We start from the raw sequence: 18,981 nt of genomic DNA on the forward strand, positions 1-18,981 counted from the left end.
TCTCTTGTTTGGTGATTAACTGAGAGGGGCATGAGGGAACTTTCTGGAATGATAGAACTATTCTCTATCTTGATGGGGTGTAGGTTACATGAGTCATGAACTGTCAAAACTGGTCAAGCTGTATGCTTAAATCCGTATAACACAAAGTCTTTTAAAAAAAAGATTTGTTCAGAATGAAAGGTATTAGTATTGGAAGAAAATACACTAATGTCTGAAAAAGGATTTAAATAGATAAAGGACTCTATTAAGAAAGACAAATATAATTAAAAATGGGTATGTATTGAAAGCTGGTTGGATTTTATCTTTAAACATGGTATAATTATATAGGGCCAGTTTATTGTGTCTTTTATTTAAATGAGGTACGTTTGAATTCAGAATGCCATTCACTCTCTTTGGTGCTCTATAAAATGGCAAACTCACATAGGGATCACCAGCTAAGTGAGAAGTAAAGAGCCCCTTAAGAATACTGGCAAATGTTTTCCAATACAAATTTCTGAGAAAGGATTGGAGAACAGGGTTGGCTCACCTCCCACTTTGCTATCCTGAATCCAAACCTCACTCTACTTACCCTACTGTACTTTAACGAGTAAGCACTTATATTAGAAAGAGAGAGAGAATACAGTGGGCCCACTAGTTTAAAAACAAGTAACCCAAAGAATGTCTTGTATAATTAATCAAGTTAGATTCTTATCCACTACAGAAGGTTGACTGAGGTAGGGGAAGAGGAGAAAGTGTTAAAGGCAGCCCCTGTATAGTGGATACCTTGGTTTACTGAGACGGTTTTCATGAGGACTTTGCCTGGAATACCTAAATAGATATTTTATTTTCCACAGGTAGTCTGAGAAAGCTTGTTCAAAAATGCCTTTTACTCTCTGGATTCTGTTTAGGGAAACTGAAGGCAGCAGGGATTAGCATACTTCCTGGAGGCCAGCCCTCCCGTGCTAGACCTAAACAGGGTGGCTTCTGCGCCCATCCCCATCTCTGTGTTCTTAGTTCAGAGAATCCTGGATCCTTGTGCCAGGGCCCAGCCAACCTGTGAAGAAGAGTTCGTTTTGTGGTATCTTCTGTGAATGACTTATTTGTTAGGTTTTTCTAAACCTTGTTTCAGTGGCATGACTAAGGAACTGAGCAAATGTAACCTTACGGGACTTTGAAGACTCAGAGTCAGGTTTTGGGGGGCCTATGCACATTAGAGTGATGGGAGATTGTCCATTCCTGAGCTGGAGACTGTACTGTTGAAGATGCACCTTTCATGTTCTAACTTTTCTCTGTGTGTATGTGTGTGTGTGTGTAAGAACAGTTGTCATGGAGATTTATTACTGACTTATACATGAGGACAGTTTGTATCGCACCTTTTCTTATTCACCTCTTAAAATGTCAAAATGTACTTAGAAAAATCAGTGAGAAATTTTCAGCTTCCCAATGTCAGGAAATAGAACTTAGATATTTCTTCTGTATCACCAAGTACTAAATCATGCACCCACAACAAGAAGTAGTTACTGAACCTCTCGTTTTGTAGCCAAACTTGTAGATACAACTAGTCCGCACACAGTTTGACAGAGTGCTGATGACTCCTTAGCATACCTGAGCAAGCTCTCATTTCTGAGCGTTTGTTAGAGCTAGAAGTAGAAGACATTTCCTGCTCCATGTACCCCATACTCCTGTGTGCATAGAAAGCCAGTTACCTTGACCACAGTTCTTATGCCTCAAGGACCACGTGTCCATATCATTGGTGGGAACCAGGCATGTATGGGTAGAAATCACTACGCCTTTCCTTTGTTGCGGGGTGTGGAAATTAAGAGCAGAGATTCTTGAGGCCGGCCCGGTGGTGTAGCGGTTAAATTCGCATGCTCTGCTGTAGTGGCCCAGGGTTCACAGGTTTGGATCCCTGGCGTGGATGTAGCACCACTGGTCAAGCCACACTATGACAGCATCCCACGTAAAATAGACGAAAATTGGCACAGATGTTAGCTCAGCGACAGTCTTCCTCAAGCGCGCACGCGCGCGCACACACACACACACACACACACACACACACACACACAAAAGACACATCAGAGATTGTTGGGTTCTTAAATTCCATCCCTGTGTTCATGTCATATAGTCTGTTTTAGGCCTTGTAATACTCCCTCGCCCTCTTCGATTTCTTGGATTTTTTTTTCTTCCTTACCCTTTCTCAGCTGATGTTATTATCGGTCCTTGCTTGTGAATCTATTTCTGTTCCACATGGTAGCAGAAATCTCCTGTCACCGTTGATTAGATTCAGTCTTTTCATACTCTTTAAAAAACCTTTATTGGCTTTAGAATAAATTTTTAAACCTTCTACCAAAAGTTCTAATGTTAAAAAAAAAAAGTCTTCCCGGTAACATTGTTTCCCTCAGTCTAATTGAGAATACTTTTAAATGCAGAAGTTGGAAAATGGTGAATAATTACAGCTGTTCCTGGAAGTCATTGTGTTCCTTAGTAATGACATGTTGTAATTTTTGGTTCTGCTTCCTTGACAGTTCCATCAAACTGAATGGTTGTCTTGAATTTAATGAAATTCAGTCATAGCAGAAAACTGCTCTTGGGTCGCAGATTCAGCAGCAAAGCTGTGAGGCTGATGTGGGAATGGGGGTGTTTATACCCTTTGTGTTGACAGAAGTCAATTTTGGGGACATGCCATGTGGACTTTTCCCAAGAACATAAACATTTTACAGAATGAAAGCCAGAGGCTTTCTTAGCAATTAGATAGGAAGCAGTTGTGTTTGATAGTGAAATGGGACAGCATGAGTTCTCATCAGGTTAAATGCCCTGAAATTTCTCTTCATTACTCTTTTTCTGCCTTGCTTAAGCTCAAGTTCCTCCTCTTTGGTTCAGAGCTCTGAACTTGGATATTCAGTCTGTCTATACTCCACCATCCTTAAGCAGTCTACCTTTGGGGTTGGGTCTTGCAGGGTGAGAAAGACTGGCAGAAATATGAGACTGCTCGGCGGCTGAAGAAGTGTGTGGACAAGATCCGGAACCAGTATCGAGAAGACTGGAAGTCCAAAGAGATGAAAGTCCGGCAGAGAGCTGTAGCCCTGTACTTCATCGACAAGGTGAGAAAATCTTCCTGTCGTATCGCCTAATGTGTTCCGCTGAACAAAGATGTAGAGAGCCTTTACTTCTCCAGGCCCTGGCTAAGTACTAGACAGGCAGTGACAGCCTGGACACTCATGGTCCTGCTCACTTAATCTCTGGTCCAGTAAGGAGGGTAGAAGTGGGGAGAAAGGCGTTCAGTGTCTGCTGCTGTCTGAATACAGTCTGCCTGATGGGAGGATTTGCATGAATCTGAATATGCCAGAAATACTGACTCTTTTTTTTTTCTTTGAGGAAGATTAGCCCTGAGCTAACTACTGCCAATCCTCCTCTTTTTGCTGAGGAAGACTGGCCCTAAGCTAACATCCATGCCCATCTTCCTCTGCTTTATATGTGGGACACCTACCACAGCATGGCTTTTGCCAAGCAGTGCCATGTCCACACCTGGGATCTGGACTGGCGAACCCTGGGCTGCCGAGAAGTGGAACTTGTGAACTTAACCGCTGTGCCATTGGGCTGGCCTAGTCCTGACACTTTCAATGACTATGAGCCACCAAAAAATTTTATTTTACATCACAACTCAACACACATAAATATATTTGTGTTTGTGTGTACTGAAGCAAAAGTCGCACAAAAGAATGCCTTGCCTTTCTATGAACAGTGAATTCTGATTTTTTTTTTTTATCGTTTCTTGTTTTAAAAGAGGATGGTCATAACCTTTAAAATTGGTTAAACAATCTGCTAATGTATCACCACCACAGTTTGAAAGACAGTGCCCTGGAAATCAGTTTCTCTCTACTCTTTAGAAGAAAAAGACTTCATGTTTGTCCCCCCAACTTTGCACTGTTTATATTTTAGCACAAATTCTGAATTGTCTCAAAAGTTAAGCAAAATTAAGACCTTTTGAGTCTGATTGCCTAGAATAGAAACACTCCCTCATTTGTTGCTTTGTTTTTTCTTTTTTTAATATATATATATATATTTAAGTTTTTTTTTTTTTCCCCTTTTTCTTCCCAAAGCCCCCCGGTACATAGTTGTGTATTTTAGTTTTGGGTCCTTCTAGTTGTGGCATGTGGGACACTGCCTCAGCATGGCCTGATGAGCAGTGCCATGTCCGCGCCCAGGATCCAAAGCAGTAAAACCCTGGGCCACCGAAGTGGAGCGCGTGAACTTAACCACTCGGCCAAGGGGCCGGCCCCTGTTGCTTTGTTTTAAAAAAATGTTCTTCCTTCCCTCCATCCTCATTTGAGAGGACAGTAAAGTAAAGAGAAGCTTGGATTTCTGGGAAAGTTTAATATCCCCGTGACTCTCCATACTTCATTTTATAGAGGAAGCAGCAGCAGTACAGAATCCAGAATTCCCAGGCCTTGCAGACTGATCTTCTGTCCCTAGAGAGAAGTGGGAGGCTTCTGATTTTGGTTTTCTAGAGACCCTGTGAGATTCAAGTTTCTTCATTCATGCTCATCTTTTTTTCCTCTTTTCCCTGGACAGCTTGCTCTGAGAGCAGGCAATGAGAAGGAGGAAGGAGAAACAGCAGACACTGTGGGTTGCTGCTCACTTCGTGTGGAGCACATCAACTTGCATCCAGAGCTGGATGGTCAGGAATATGTGGTAGAGTTTGACTTCCTTGGGAAGGACTCGATCAGATACTATAACAAAGTCCCTGTTGAGAAACGAGTAAGTTAATGTGGCCCATGTTCACTGGCCTGTTTTTCATTCATTCAACAAACATTTGTTGTGTGCTTTTCGTGTGCTCTGCACTTTGCTGAGCACTGGAAAAAAATGACTTGAAAGAGAAGGGAGAGGTATTTGGTGTCCTGTGTATCTCCTTTTAAAAGCCCCTACCCCTCACCCCATACCCCATGCTACCTTCCTGGGAATGAGGGGCCATCCCTGTAGCAATATTCAATAGAACATGCATTGGAGAGTTGGCCCTCACAACAAATTCAATGTAAGATAACCCCGCCGCGTTGTTTTAATGATTTAACCACATTTCAGGATAAGCTTTGCTCAACCTCTCCCCATCTCCTGATTGAGCAAAAAGGTAGCCCTTTAATTCCCAGGTCTCTGAGCCCCATAGCTGAAGAGGGTGCTGCAGCTCCATGGTACCCCAAAAGTATTGGGCTTAAACCAGAGACCTACAGAGTGCAGGACCCCAGAAATCCAGCCCTTCAGCAGTCTGATATTTAATCAGTGATTAGTCTTTGCTGTCTGTAGAAATGTTCCAGATTAAATAAAGAGACCTGACAGGTAAATGGAATACCTGAGTTTAGATTGGATTCCATACTGTGGAGGTAAAGGACATCATTAGGTCAATGGACAAAATTGGAATATGGACAGTAAAGTATGTATCAATGTAAATTTATGAAGCTAAGTATGTATGTAAGGAAATATCTCTATCCTTAGGAAATTCTTAGAAAACACACTGGAATATTTAAGGGTGAAGGGCTATAATGTATGTGAGTACATGGTTCAGAACAAATAATTATGTATATACATACTATATGTAGAAAGAATGAATGAGTGGACATGTGCACTGCACAGATGGTAAATGAGGTAAAATGTTAATGGTTGGTGAATCTGGGTAAAGGATATGGGTGTTCCTTGTGCTTTGTGGGGTTTTTTTTTTTTTTGGTAAGTTTTTAAAAATTGCCATTATTTCCAAAATAAAGGTTTTAAAAATAATAATTAGACTCTGCTTCTTTCTTTTAGGTTTTTAAGAACTTACAACTATTTATGGAGAACAAACAGCCGGAAGATGATCTTTTTGATAGACTCAATGTGAGTGGACAAAGTGGTCTGGTTTGAAGAGGGGCCCAACTAGGGTGTCTCACAAGCTCCTAAAGGAGAGGCTTACCTGGGGGTGACTTGGTCTCTTCCTTCAACCTTTTCTGTGTATCCCATTCACTCTTCTCCCCTTGGGGCACAGTGAATCTTTGGGCAAAGCCCTGAGACTAGGTAGACAAAGTCTGCCTTTTTTCCTCCTCTGCAGAGCCTTTTCTTGGCTGGATGCCCAACCACCTCTGCTGGAGATCCAAGACCTGTCCCCAATATCAGGGAAGATCTTAATAGGGAAGGACAAATTTGCTTTATTGGCCTACTTAAGATGGAAGTACTTCTTAGGGAGGTATCATGCAAGCCTTTATTCTGGAAATCTTTTCCCTCTTTTCCTAATCTCTTGCTAGCAGAGCAGTAAACTTGGCAAGGTTGTGATCGCACTGGCATAAATGTCCTACAGCTTGCCAGAAGGGGCAGGGGGCTATGGCTTTTATCTAAATCCCAACATCCTCTTTGTTGCTTTGTCTCCTCCAGACTGGTATTCTAAATAAGCATCTTCAGGATCTCATGGAAGGCTTGACAGCCAAGGTGTTCCGTACATACAATGCCTCCATCACGCTACAGCAGCAGCTAAAAGAACTCACAGCCCGTAAGTATTACTTGGCCAGACATGGCCCACACGCTTACTGATGGTGTTCAGTGTACTTGGCTCAGCTAAGTCTTAGATCTCTTCCACCTCTTCTCCTTAACATTGTGACTAGAAACTTTTCCCTCCATACTTCTAATAGAGAGCTGAGGCTTAGTTGTATAAACATAAGATCAGTGCTGCTTTCCCCATTCCTACCCCACCTTCTGGATTGGTTTTATGGAATGCTGACAGGGGCTTTCTCTCTGCTCTGAAAATGCCTGCATTTTGTGTTTTATGTTATTTAAAAGCTCAGAGAGTGAAGACAGTGCTGTGATGTTCTGTTAAATTGGAGAGCATTAAGGTTGTCATGGTTACTAAAAAGATACAGGAGCAAGTCCTTTCCCTGAGATTTGTCATTTTTTTTCCCTTTAAGAGTAGGTAGTATTCTTCCTAAAAACCAGCTACCAAAGGTATTATCAAGACCTACCAGCTTTTTTCCTGGAGCCCAGTCACTGCTAAATCTCTGCTGTCCTTTATAAATAGCAAATGGCTTTAGAATATGAGGCACAAAAGCCACAGATGGGTATGTTGAGGGTCAGTATTTTAGGTTGGGGTAAAGAATGCGATGAGACACAAGTAAAAAAAATTCCTTGGATGACATTTTTTTTCTTTTTAAAAATTATACGCCTTGTGGTTTTAAAATGTAAAACTTGTGGTCATCCGTTTGTCTTACCCTCTTCTACACATTCTTTTTGTCCCAATTCCATATTTTCTTCAGGCTACACTGGGTAGGTAGGTGGAGGAGGTGGGCACTGAGGCAAGCAGATGACTCTGAGATTTTGCCCTGTGCCTTGGAGGAACTTGAATTGATCATCTGAGATGAGGCCAGTGAAATCATGATGAAGCACTGCAGAAGGCACACTGTAAACTTCTCTTGGTATACAAACTGACTCTCTTATTATCGTGTTTCTTTGTTTACAGCGGATGAGAATATTCCAGCAAAGATCCTATCTTATAACCGTGCCAACCGAGCTGTTGCAATTCTTTGTAACCATCAGAGAGCACCACCAAAAACTTTTGAGAAGTCCATGATGAATTTGCAATCTAAGGTATCTTGGACCTGGATGGTGGGGTAGCAAAATGAAGAGGACCATGTCTGCTGTGGGCAGTAATCTGAAAACACGAGGCATTTATAATCCATCTTTTTGGGCTTGGATATCAGAAAGTCAGTTCTGGGTCTGTTACGGAAGAAAGTTCCATGCTAAAGATAAACAAATGGACATATGATAGTAGTTATCCCCGATCAAGATACTGAACGTCAAGTACCCACTCTTGAGGAAGTCTTTATTCTGTGGACATAAGTTCTACATTGGCCACTTTCTATTTTGAAAAGTGAAATTTGATGTACCCTCTTTGAAATATTGCTAATTATTGTCCTTATTATACATGAGGATAATGGATATAAAGTCTTCACAATTCCTTGCCGCAGCCCAGAAATACAACCATTTCCAAATTAGATTGTTTCAAATTGAAAAGATGATGAAACAATGATATTTAATTTTCTCCTAATCCTAGCACAACTATTTTTATTTTTACATATTCCACATGAATCATATTTTTATATAGCTCATCATCAGACATCTGTTGAATACTGGCTCTGTGCCCGAGTTGCTGCCCTAGAGGGAGAGACTGAACGTGCAAACAAGTGCATGCTGTTCCTCTTCCATGTGCCTCTCTCCTCCTTGCAACTCTGCCTGGTACTGAGCTTTTAAGCCACAAGGCACTTAACATTTGATGATGAGCATTTCTGTTAGCAATGGCTACATAACTAACCCATTCTAATGTAGTAATCCACATGAGAACTTGCAGATATTTCACTACAGAGCAGACACATAGGGACACATCAGGTTACAAAGGAAACCAATTATCTTGAGATATACTTACCAAATATATTTTGAATTTTGATATGGTAATAGATGTGCTTCCTTAACTTACTAAGATCTTAAGGTGGGTCTAATAACTGCTGTAAATTTTAAGGTAGTAATGAATATAAATGATACTTCAAGATTTCTACAATTGTAAAATCTTATGAAAATATCTGTATTTTCCATCCACATTCACAAAAATCTATACTTGGACAACCAGTTTAAAAAACTATGGCTGCAGAGTGACATTACCTACACATTTTCAGGCCTAGAACGTTTTCTTTCTGTTGAAATTTCTTCAAGATAAATATCCAGGAGTAGTACATTTGGGTCAAAAGACACACATAATCAGCAGTTCATGCTGCAGATGCCATCTCGCTTTCCTGAAGGGACGTACATGTCCACAGTAAATGAATGTATGTCCATAGACCTTTCAAATCCTTGGACCATATGGTTGGCAGGCAAAGAACCCTATAGATTGCCCATCCTAGCAGCTCCCATTTGCTGCCGCTCTGTTAAATGATGGACATCTGGTATCGTTTACTCTCATGATATCGTTCCAAGACAGAAATAAAAGCATGAATATTCAGGTGTTGTTTACCTAATTCAGGAGACCCCTCCTTGGAGCATGAGGTCGTCTTTTGATCTCACTCTGGAACCACTGTTCGGGCAAGCCCAGGCTGCCTGCCAGACGAGCCCTCCAAGCCCAGGAACCCTCTCCTGTGTGCCCACAAAGCAAACACACGCCCCTGTTTTCCAAGTGAATCAATGGAGTCTTTGATGCTTTGAGAGAATTTGACATAGCCTGCCAATTTACCATTCACAGAAATGGTTAAAAGATTGTGGTTTGTTGCTTTTCTAGCCTAAGAAGAATCTGGCTAGTGGTGTCTGTGATGCTTTTGTGTATAGAATCAGTTCCTTCAGCTTGACTTTGGACAACATAGATGTTGGAAGTAAGCCATTCATAGTAAAATGTATTTAATAATTCTCTCACAATGGTGGCCTCTGTTTCCAGTTGTAGGCTGTGTGTCTGTATATTCTAACAGACAGTTCTAGGCTGAGAGCAACAGCCCTATGTGTGTGAATCATGCATGTATTTATTCAGCAAGGTTCCCTTGACCACCTCACAGGTTAGAAGGTGATAGCAGGTCTGGGGTTCTCCTGCCCTCAGCAGCATGAGCTCACTGGTTTGGGCTCTAGCTCCATGGCGTTGCCTGCTGCTATCCTTAAGCAGAAACTAAGAACAACTTAGGTTCCACAGGGTGCTTTGAGGGATCAAGCAAGAAAGGCTGACACTGCCCTTGTCTCTTCCTTTATAGACTGGGACTCCATGAGATTTCATTTGGAAAAAGAGTTCCACAGCTAAAAATGTTTTCAAATCTTTGTTTTTGAGTGATAATTTCCTTCTCATCTCAGCTCTCCCCTTTTAAAAACAAAATGCCAAAGCCAGGCCATGCCTTCTATTGGCTTGGATCAGACTAGTTGAGCTGTTTGGCCTCCTAGGTACCTTTTAATTGCCATTTTTTAGTCCCTTGGGTATTCTCTTCAGTGCATCTTTTTTTCTTGAGAAGCTGGCAGCTCCTTCCCAGAGTGCTGGCAAACTCAGGAATGAGCTGGGCTCAGAAGATACAAGGATCCTGTCTCTGCTTCATAAAGAGTATCTCCTGCAGTATTCTTGGAATGAACGCTACAGCCTGGCACAGAATCCATTTGATAAATAACTCTCATCTATAGCCCTCCTCCTGGGTCTAACGCCAGTGTTCTCTGATTGGAAGATTAGCACCCACATTCCCAGTCCCAGTGGGTTCTTTTCTCTGAGCTTCTGGAATGGGGCCCTGGATCATTGCCTATAGCATTCTCATTTCTTGAGGGCTCACTGAAGAACATAAATGGCCAAATAACCATTAGTGAATTCTGCAGTCACTGTGCATCTATCTGCTTTTCATGAAGCCGCCCCTGGGTGTTTTTACCTGGCAAACCACTGAGAGAGAGAGAGCGAGCCTGTCTGGTGGAGACAACTTCTAGGTTTCATCTTCTCTGATGGAGCTCTTCTTTTTTCTCTCTGGGCTTATTTTATTCCTAAATCTTACTGCTATTCTTCCCCACGCAGATCGATGCCAAGAAGGAACAGCTAGCAGATGCCCGGAGAGACCTGAAAAGTGCTAAGGCTGATGCCAAGGTCCTGAAGGATGCAAAAACCAAGAAGTATGTGCCTGGTGTTGTGTAAAGCTGGGGTTTGGTTGAGAGAGAAAAGCGGGTGCAGTACCAGCCAGAGGTCCTGGGGCTCTAGCTTTTCTAGGGTTTCTGAGTGATGTCTTTTAGAAATCTCTGTACTTAGGCCTTTCCTGCTTTTATTGCTCCGAAGTGGCAGGGTGGGGTTGCAGTGTTCTTTCCAGAAGCAAGGCCTGACTCTTGATGACTTCCATTCTTCCAGGGTGGTGGAGTCAAAGAAGAAGGCTGTGCAGAGACTAGAGGAGCAGTTGATGAAGCTCGAAGTTCAGGCCACAGACCGAGAAGAAAATAAACAAATTGCTCTGGGAACATCCAAACTCAATTATCTGGATCCGAGGATCACAGTGGCTTGGTAAGCCTTGAGACCTTCTTGAGCTCCTGCTGCTGGCTTGAGAAGGGTGGTGTGGGTCCCAAGAGCATTGTTGGCCTTCATGTGCCATTCCTATGCTGCACACTTTAGTCCTCTGGGAAACCTCTGCCTTCTGCCATGCACACTACAAATGTATTGGAACATCGTGGATGGTCCTAAATGGTCAATACTGTTACACTGCCTTTGAGTGTTTTTATCTGTTTTAAAAAGGCAGGTGTAGTCCCCATTCCTTATGGAACTTGAGGACAAGAATGGAAACTCTAAGCCCTTATTGAAGGAGACATACAAGAGCCCATCTATCTACACTTAACAAAACTTTTCAATAAAATTTTTACAAGTGGAGGAAGAAAGGTTGGAACAAAGAGAAAAAACAAAAATGAGAATACAGATCTGAGCAACCTACACCAAGAGTTAAAGGGACCTTTTAACAAAGGCAGATAAATTCTATCTTTATTTGCCCCCTGCCTGCCACCCTCCCCCCTCCCCGTCATAAAATAACATCCCAAATCAGTGGCTTTTATTTGAAGATGCTTATTAGTTTAGTTGAGTTGTTAAGTTCTGGGCCTAAGTGAAGGAATCATCACCTATGGCACCTACTCCTTTGGGCCAGGGTCCCACCTAGCTCTTGTACCCATTCTAGTCTTTCTCCCTGTTTGGTGCTAGAGGTTTGGTTAGCTTGAGAGGCAGTATAGTGCAGTGGTTAAGTGCATGGACTCTGGAGCCAGACTGCTTGGGTTCAGTTTTCAGTTCCATGCTCACCAGCTGCATGAGAGCATAATCAAATTACTTAAACTCTTTACCTTAGTTTTTCATTTGTCTCTTGTAGTAGCACCTACTTCAGAGGTCATTGTCAAGATTAAATGAGTTGAGCACATGAAGCTCTTAGAATATGTCTGGTGCATTATTAATTCTCATCCTCAGCAGGTGGATGTAAAGGAGAAGGTGGCATGTCCAAGCCCTGGCCTCAGGTCTGGGCTGTTAATTGCTCCAAGACACACTGATCCCCACTTTTTCTCCCTTATTTGCAGGTGCAAGAAGTGGGGGGTCCCAATTGAGAAAATTTACAACAAAACCCAGCGGGAGAAGTTTGCCTGGGCCATCGACATGGCTGACGAGGACTACGAGTTCTAGCCAGTCTTGAGGGGCAGGGTTCTGTGAAAAGGAACAATGTGGTTTGGGGAAGATGGATAAACTGTGAGCCTCACTTGCCCTCGCACCTGAGGGAGAGAGGCGGCAAGTCTTAACAAACCAACATCTTTGCGAAAAGATAAACCTGGAGATATTATAAGGGAGAGCTGAGCCAGTTGTCCTATGGACAACTTATTTAAAAATATTTCAGATATCAAAATTCTAGCTGTATGATTTGTTTTGAATTTTGTTTTTATTTTCAAGAGGGCAAGTGGATGGGAATTTGTCAGAGTTCTGCCAGGCAAATTCATCGTTTCACTGAAGCATTTGGATTCTCTTAGCTACTGTATACGAAGTCTGATTATATTGGTGCGTTTTTACAGTTAGGGTTTTGCAATAACTTCTATATTTTAATAGAAATGAATTCCTAAACTCCCTCCCCTCTCCCCCATTTCAGGAATTTAAAATTAAGTAGAACAAAAACCCAGCGCACCTGTTAGAGTTGTCACTATCTATTGTCATGGGAATCAATTTTCATTAAACTTGAAGCAGTTGTGACATCAGCAGTGTTTTGGTTCAGACACCTGTTCACAGAAAAGCATGATGGGAAAATATTTCCTGACTTGAGTGTTCCTTTTTAAATGTGAATTTTTATTTCTTTTTAATTATTTTAAAATATTTAAACCTTTTTCTTGATCTTAAAGATCGTGTAGATTGGGGTTGGGGAGGGATGAGGGGTGAGTGAGTCTAAGGATAATGAAATAATCAGTGACTGAAACCATTTTCCCATCATCCTTTGTTCTGAGCATTCTCTGTACCCTTTCAGATATTCATCTTTTTCATTTTAAACCCCAGTCTTTCACTTGAAAGATTTTACTGTATAAAAAGTTCCACAGGTCAATAAATTTAGAGGAAAATGAGTATTTGGTCCAAAAAAGGAAAAATAATCAAGATTTTAGGGCTTTTATTTTTTCTTTTGTAATTGTGTAAAAAATGGAAAAAAAACATAAAAAGCAGAATTTTAATGTGAAGACATTTTTTGCTATAATCATTAGTTTTAGAGGCATTGTTAGTTTAGTGTGTGTGCAGAGTCCATTTCCCACATCTTTCCTCAAGTATCTTCTATTTTTATCATGAATTCCCTTTTAATCAACTGTAGGTTATTTAAAATAAATTCCTACAACTTAACGGAAACTTAGTGTCTGCCTCTTTGTTACTCAGGGCCCCACGCCAGAGTGGGGCTGCGGGGCTAGGACTTGGTGTGGGATGTGGTCTGGCTGCTCATATTAGCAAGAGCGGCTCCCTTCCCAGGAGCTGGGGCTGGGCCAGGCCTGGAAGGGGTTGCATCTGTCCTCCTGCTGTGGGTGTGGGTCAAAGAGGAGCCGAAGTCCCCATCCTTAGATAAAGGCAGGCCCAGGAAGTGAAGGAGGGTGCAGAAAACCTACAAGAACAGGTGGGGCACAGGAAATGTATTAGAAGCCCCATGCGAGTCATGTCTATGGGGCAAGTGAATTTGGGAGGCAGATCTTTGAGAGTGCTTTCCATGTGTGCTGGCCAGAAACAGTAGGGAGCTTCTTTGGGTTTGTTTATGTGGCTAAGCTATAGTCAGGATGGCAAAGTAAGGGTACTAAGCCAATTAGAACACTGGATCCCAGAAGCCCTCCTCTGGTGGAATGCAGACTTCTCCTTGTATTGATTGGTTGGTTGAAAAAGAGAGTGGTCTATGACTACTTCCCAGTGCTCTAGTACCCGAGCTGGCCAGGGTCCCTACAAAAATTGTTCCTCCCCTCATCCTAGATATAGCTAAGTCTGGAATTCAGGATGAAGGGTGAGGTCTCCTGGTCAAATGGAGCAGGGAGCAGGAAGGCCAGAGTGGTCAGAATTGGTCACTTAGCCCTTGGCCCTCCAGCTTGCTAGCAAGCACAGGTATATTCTGGGGGAAGAGCCATCTCCTTGATGGTCTCTGGACTCCCTGGGGCTGGGGGCTGGGCTGGCACTGGGCCCACTGCAGAGAATCCTGGAGGGTCCTTCTTGGCAGCCTGCATTTCATTGCCTAGTGAGGGAGGTAGCATTCACCCCAGGGAATAAAGGAATTTATGTAGCCATCATGACTTTGGGGCAACAGACTGCACCTAGGTCTTTCTGAATTCTGTGGTGTTGAGGTAGCTAGACCATTCAATGTAAAGGAGCAACAGAGGGGCCAGCCCTGTGGCCCAGTGGTTAACTCTGGTGTGCTCTGCTTCAGCAGCCTGGGTTTGGTTCCCAGGCATGGACCTACACCACTTGTCGGCAGCCGTGCTGTGTGGCAATGACCCACATACAACATAGAGGAAGACTGGCACAGATGTTAGCTCAGGGTGAATCTTCCTCAGCAAAAAAGAGAGTAGCAACCAAGAAGCTCTTCCAGTGCCCAATCAATAAGACTTTATAGCTGATAGGTAGGTAATGAGAAAGTGGACCTCAAATTTGGGACTTGAGCAGGACCTGCCACAACTAGGGGACAAACCTTGGTCCACAACTAGAAGTCAGGAATAGGCCTTGCAGGCAGAAGATTTTACTGATGAGCAGCAACCTGTGCCTACCTTTCCCAGCAAGGACCTTCCTGCAAGTCCTCTGAGGACAAGTGCAGGGCAACTACATGCTGGTCAAGGATGACTGTGAAGAGCATCCTGAGTGGTGGCAGCAAGGCCTGGGAGAGCAGCCAGGGAATGGGAAGCTGACCTGGCCACTGAGAATGAGGGAAGAGGCTGGACAGGTAGGTGAGGGCCAGATGTGAAGGGCCCTGAAAGATGCTTGAGCAAAGAGTCAGGAGGAGACCCACCCCCTTGCCTATTTATCCAGTAAGTCTGTTTGTTTCTCCCATTTCCAGCCATGTCTGGGAACAGAGGCCAGATGTACAGTCTGAAAAACTCCCTCCTGTCAGGCCCTTCTGTGATGCTTGAGTCCAGCTGTGGGCAAAAGGAGATGACTTACACATGCTACCCAAGCCAGACAGCTGTGTGCTCACTTGGCTCCTCTCTCCCTCTCTCCCCACATCTGGTCAGCAGGTCCTGTCTGTTCTGTCAGATCTACCTCAGACCTCTGACACATTTTAAAAATGAAAAAAGAAACCTCACAACTCCCAGCCCTTTCCAGCCACCACCCCCTTCCTCTCCATTTCATAAACAAGCACCTGGAATGAGTCATCTACACCACCCAGTCATTCCCCCACTCACTGCAACTAGCTTCTGTCCCATCTTGCCCCCAATTCCCCTTCTCCATTCTGACGCCAGTCACCAATGAATGAATGACCAAGCCAATAAATGGGCTCTGCATTCTGCGTCTTACTTAAATTCTTTGTGGTGCTGGACACTTGACCACCTTTTTTTTTTTTTTTAAGATTGTCACCTGAGGTAACAGCTGTGGCCAATCTTTTTTTTTTTTTCTGCTTTATCTCCCCAAATCCCCCCGGCACATAGTTGTCTATCTTAGTTGCAGGTCCTTCTAGTTGTGGCATGTGGGACGCTGCCTCAACATGGCCTGATGAACGGTGCCATGTCTGTGCCCAGGATCCGAACCAGCGAAGCCCTGGGCCGCCTGCAGCGGAGCACACGAACTTAACCACTTGGCCACGGGGCTGGCCCCGACCACTTTTTTTTTTTTTAACAGCTCTACTGAAGTGTATTTTACATACAAAATCCACCCATTTCAAGTGTACAATGATTTTTAGTAACATCACTGAATGGTGCAGCTACCACTATAAATTAGTTTCAGAATGTCATCTCCCCAGTAAGATCCCTCATGCCCACTTATAGCTAATTCCTATTCCTACCTCCAACCTCCATTAACCTACTTTCTCTATAAAGTTGTCTTTTCTGTACATCTCACATAAACGGAATCATACAATATGTGACCACTCCCTTCTTAAAGCACTTTTCTCTGGCTTCTACAATGCCACCCTCTCCTGGTTTTACTCCTATCTCTATCAGGCTCTTGCTTCTCAGTTACCTCTTTTATCGGGTCCTTACCTGCCAGGGTTCGCTTCTCACTGGACCCAGGTGATTTCATTTGCACCTGAAGGAGACAACTCCCAAATCTCTTATCTCCAGCCTAAACCCCTTCCTTGAGCTCCAGACACACACTGCCAACTACATCTCTGTGGGGGATGCCCACAGGCTACTCAATCTTAAATCTCTGGAACTCAGTAACTACTACTTCTAGCCCACTAGGCTGGGTTTCACATCTCAGGGAAAGGTACCACTATCCACTCTGTTCCTCGACTGGAACCTAGGGTAGCCATCACTGCTTTCCTTCTCTCACTTCCACATCCAGTAAATTACAGACTCCGAAATCACCTCCTGAATACCAAATACACTGAATATAGGTATTTACCCCACAGAAAACTTTAAAAACTTTTTTTTCTTCTGAGAAGAGGAAGAGTTTACTTGTATTTCAGTTCTTACAAAATCCCTCATATAATGGGATGAGCTCTCAACTTGTTTTGAACCAAAAAGCACTTTTTGGAGAAAACACATTACCCTGAAATGACCTCAGTCGAGCTAGTTTTGGATGATTATAAGTAGTCCCCTGACAAAATCAGTAAACACAGAGGCAAAGAACTTTACCACAGACCTAGTAATTATTTCTCACAATCCCAAGTATTACATGTAAACAAACCTCTTAAAGATCCCTTTAAATAGTAATACAGTGTTGGGTTTTTTTTAGGTTTGATAATGGTAGTGTAGTTATGAAGACATTTTTTAAAAGGATCTTTTAGAAAAACGCTGAAATATTTATGGATGATGTATTAGAGTTAAGCTTTGCATCAAAACAACATGGAAAGGGTTAGTGGGTAGAGTCTGACATGAAATGAGTGGCCGCCAGTTCATAATTGAAGCTGGCTGATGGGTACATGGAAGTTCACTATACTATCCTGTCTATACTTATGTACATTTGAAATTTTCCATAAAATTTTTTAAGCAATACAGTAAGTGGTTATTATGCACGTCAATATATATCTATGGGAGAAATGAAAAAAAAACCCGTTTTAATGTTATACAAAAAGGTAATTATGCTCAGGTTAAAATTTCCAGTGATAGCATCACATACTGACTCAAAAAGTATTGTCTCTGCAACAACATGGATGAATCTCAAAAGAGTTTTTACGTTGAACGTGGTCACCAGGGTCTATACCCTATAATTCTATTTACATGAAATTCTAAAACAGGCAAAACTAACCTGTAGTGACGGAAAGTAGATTAGTGTCTGTTGGATGGGGGCAGGGGAGAGTGACTGTAAAGGGGCACCAAGAAACTTTTTGGGGTGATGGAAATGTTCTATATTTTTTGATTGGGTGGAGATCATATAAGGGTATACATTTGTCAAAGCTCACCAAACTTTATACTTAAAATGGGTGCATTTGATTATATGTAAATTATTCCTCAAAGCTGATTTTTCAAAAGTGCTCTCTCTCAAACAAGTTGGAAGGCAGTGAAGGTGATGTTTTCAGAAATTATTAGATAACCCAAAAAGTGGCTCTATGGTGACAACTACATAGAAGTCAAATATTCATGTAAAAAGTCTGAACGTAATTTTTTATAAGAAAGGTAAGAGTGGGAAAAGCAATATTCATAAATTAATATATTGTTTTAAATAATATGTGACTTAAAATATGTATGTGCAACTAAATAAACTGTTATATGTGGACATTTGATTCATGCATCTCTAAAAACGTTTGTATTTTAGTTGCAAAAAAAGCCATAGAACACCTAGAGTGACTTTACTGCAAAAATGAGTGATCACCTTATATCTGGAACCTCCGTATCTTCAGGCATATACACTCTCTCTCACTTTGCTCTGTCTATCCCACAGCCACCAACAGGTCTAGATTAAGGCAGGTGACCCTTCTAAGTACTCGAGGGGCCCTTATCACACTGAATTATCATCTGTTGACAAATTTCTGTTGGTATCTCTTTATCCACTGCTGGAGTGGGAACTTGGTCTGATTCATCTCTGCTCTCTAACTGCTATAGAGGAGGCATCAAGAGTGTTTGTTGGAAGAAAGGGAGAGAGAGAAGAGAATAGCAGGCTGCCCTGTCCTGGCCAGCGGCTAGTAAGGGTTCTCCCCTTCCCTTCCTTCAGTGAAGCAGTTACAGCGTCCTTGCCACCTCCCTGAAGAAGGTATGTCTGGAGCCCAGCTCTCTTGTCTCAACATCCGTGTCCCACTATAGGGGTCCATCAGCAAAGGGGAAGCAGGGTCTGCAGAGAGAGCACAGTTTCTGGGAGCGGCTGGGTGAGGCCTGGTTTTGCCTTGATAGGAAACATGAGGCTCTCAAGGGGCTGAGAGTACATCCCCGGTGAGGAGGAGAGCTAGAGGACATGACCTAAGAAGTGTGAGGCCCAACAACTAAATTGGAACCATAGACAGATATTGGGCCAGAGGTCAGGAGCCTCGACCACAGGTTGTGGGGTGGAGTTCAAGCTGCACTGAGCTGAGTCCTTATTGAGGACTGGCTGTATGCTGAGGTACAGGCTGGCTCACAGACCCAGAGAAGGGCGGGTCAGACATCTCATGTAAGAAACTACTGAGTAGAAATTAAAGAACAGTTTAAAGAAAAGGGATCAAGTTTGATGTGTGGATCAAATTGGACACTGCAAGTCTATAAATCTGCCCACCTTCAATTGTAGAAGGGGCTTCACTGAGCTATACTTTTATATTATACCTTCTGTATTCACATATGGTTATTATAAGGAACAAATGAAAACTTCATTAGCATTTGCTGTTAATCTATTGAGAACATTCTCCACTATTTCAATCAAGTAAGTGTCCATATGAGAAACTTCTTTCATAATTTAACCTCAGGAAAATTTTCTCTCCCAAG

At 42.6% G+C, this 18,981-nt stretch overlaps 1 protein-coding gene across 1 annotated transcript in view; it reads left to right on the top strand.

Moving 5' to 3' along the window:
• Positions 1 to 13,315, top strand: part of TOP1 (DNA topoisomerase I) — an 85,444-nt gene extending 72,129 nt beyond the window's left edge. Inside the window, exons 14-21 of the mRNA XM_023626565.2 lie at positions 2,937 to 3,080; positions 4,552 to 4,737; positions 5,773 to 5,841; positions 6,373 to 6,487; positions 7,448 to 7,575; positions 10,502 to 10,596; positions 10,826 to 10,975; positions 12,022 to 13,315. Coding sequence (XP_023482333.1) covers positions 2,937 to 3,080; positions 4,552 to 4,737; positions 5,773 to 5,841; positions 6,373 to 6,487; positions 7,448 to 7,575; positions 10,502 to 10,596; positions 10,826 to 10,975; positions 12,022 to 12,124 — 990 coding nt within the window. The 3' untranslated portion in view covers positions 12,125 to 13,315. The remainder of the gene's footprint in view (positions 1 to 2,936; positions 3,081 to 4,551; positions 4,738 to 5,772; positions 5,842 to 6,372; positions 6,488 to 7,447; positions 7,576 to 10,501; positions 10,597 to 10,825; positions 10,976 to 12,021) is intronic.
• The last annotated feature ends 5,666 nt before the right edge of the window (positions 13,316 to 18,981 follow it).

The sequence above is a fragment of the Equus caballus genome, chromosome 22, assembly GCF_041296265.1.
Source record: "Equus caballus isolate H_3958 breed thoroughbred chromosome 22, TB-T2T, whole genome shotgun sequence".
NCBI classification, from domain to species: domain Eukaryota; kingdom Metazoa; phylum Chordata; class Mammalia; order Perissodactyla; family Equidae; genus Equus; species Equus caballus.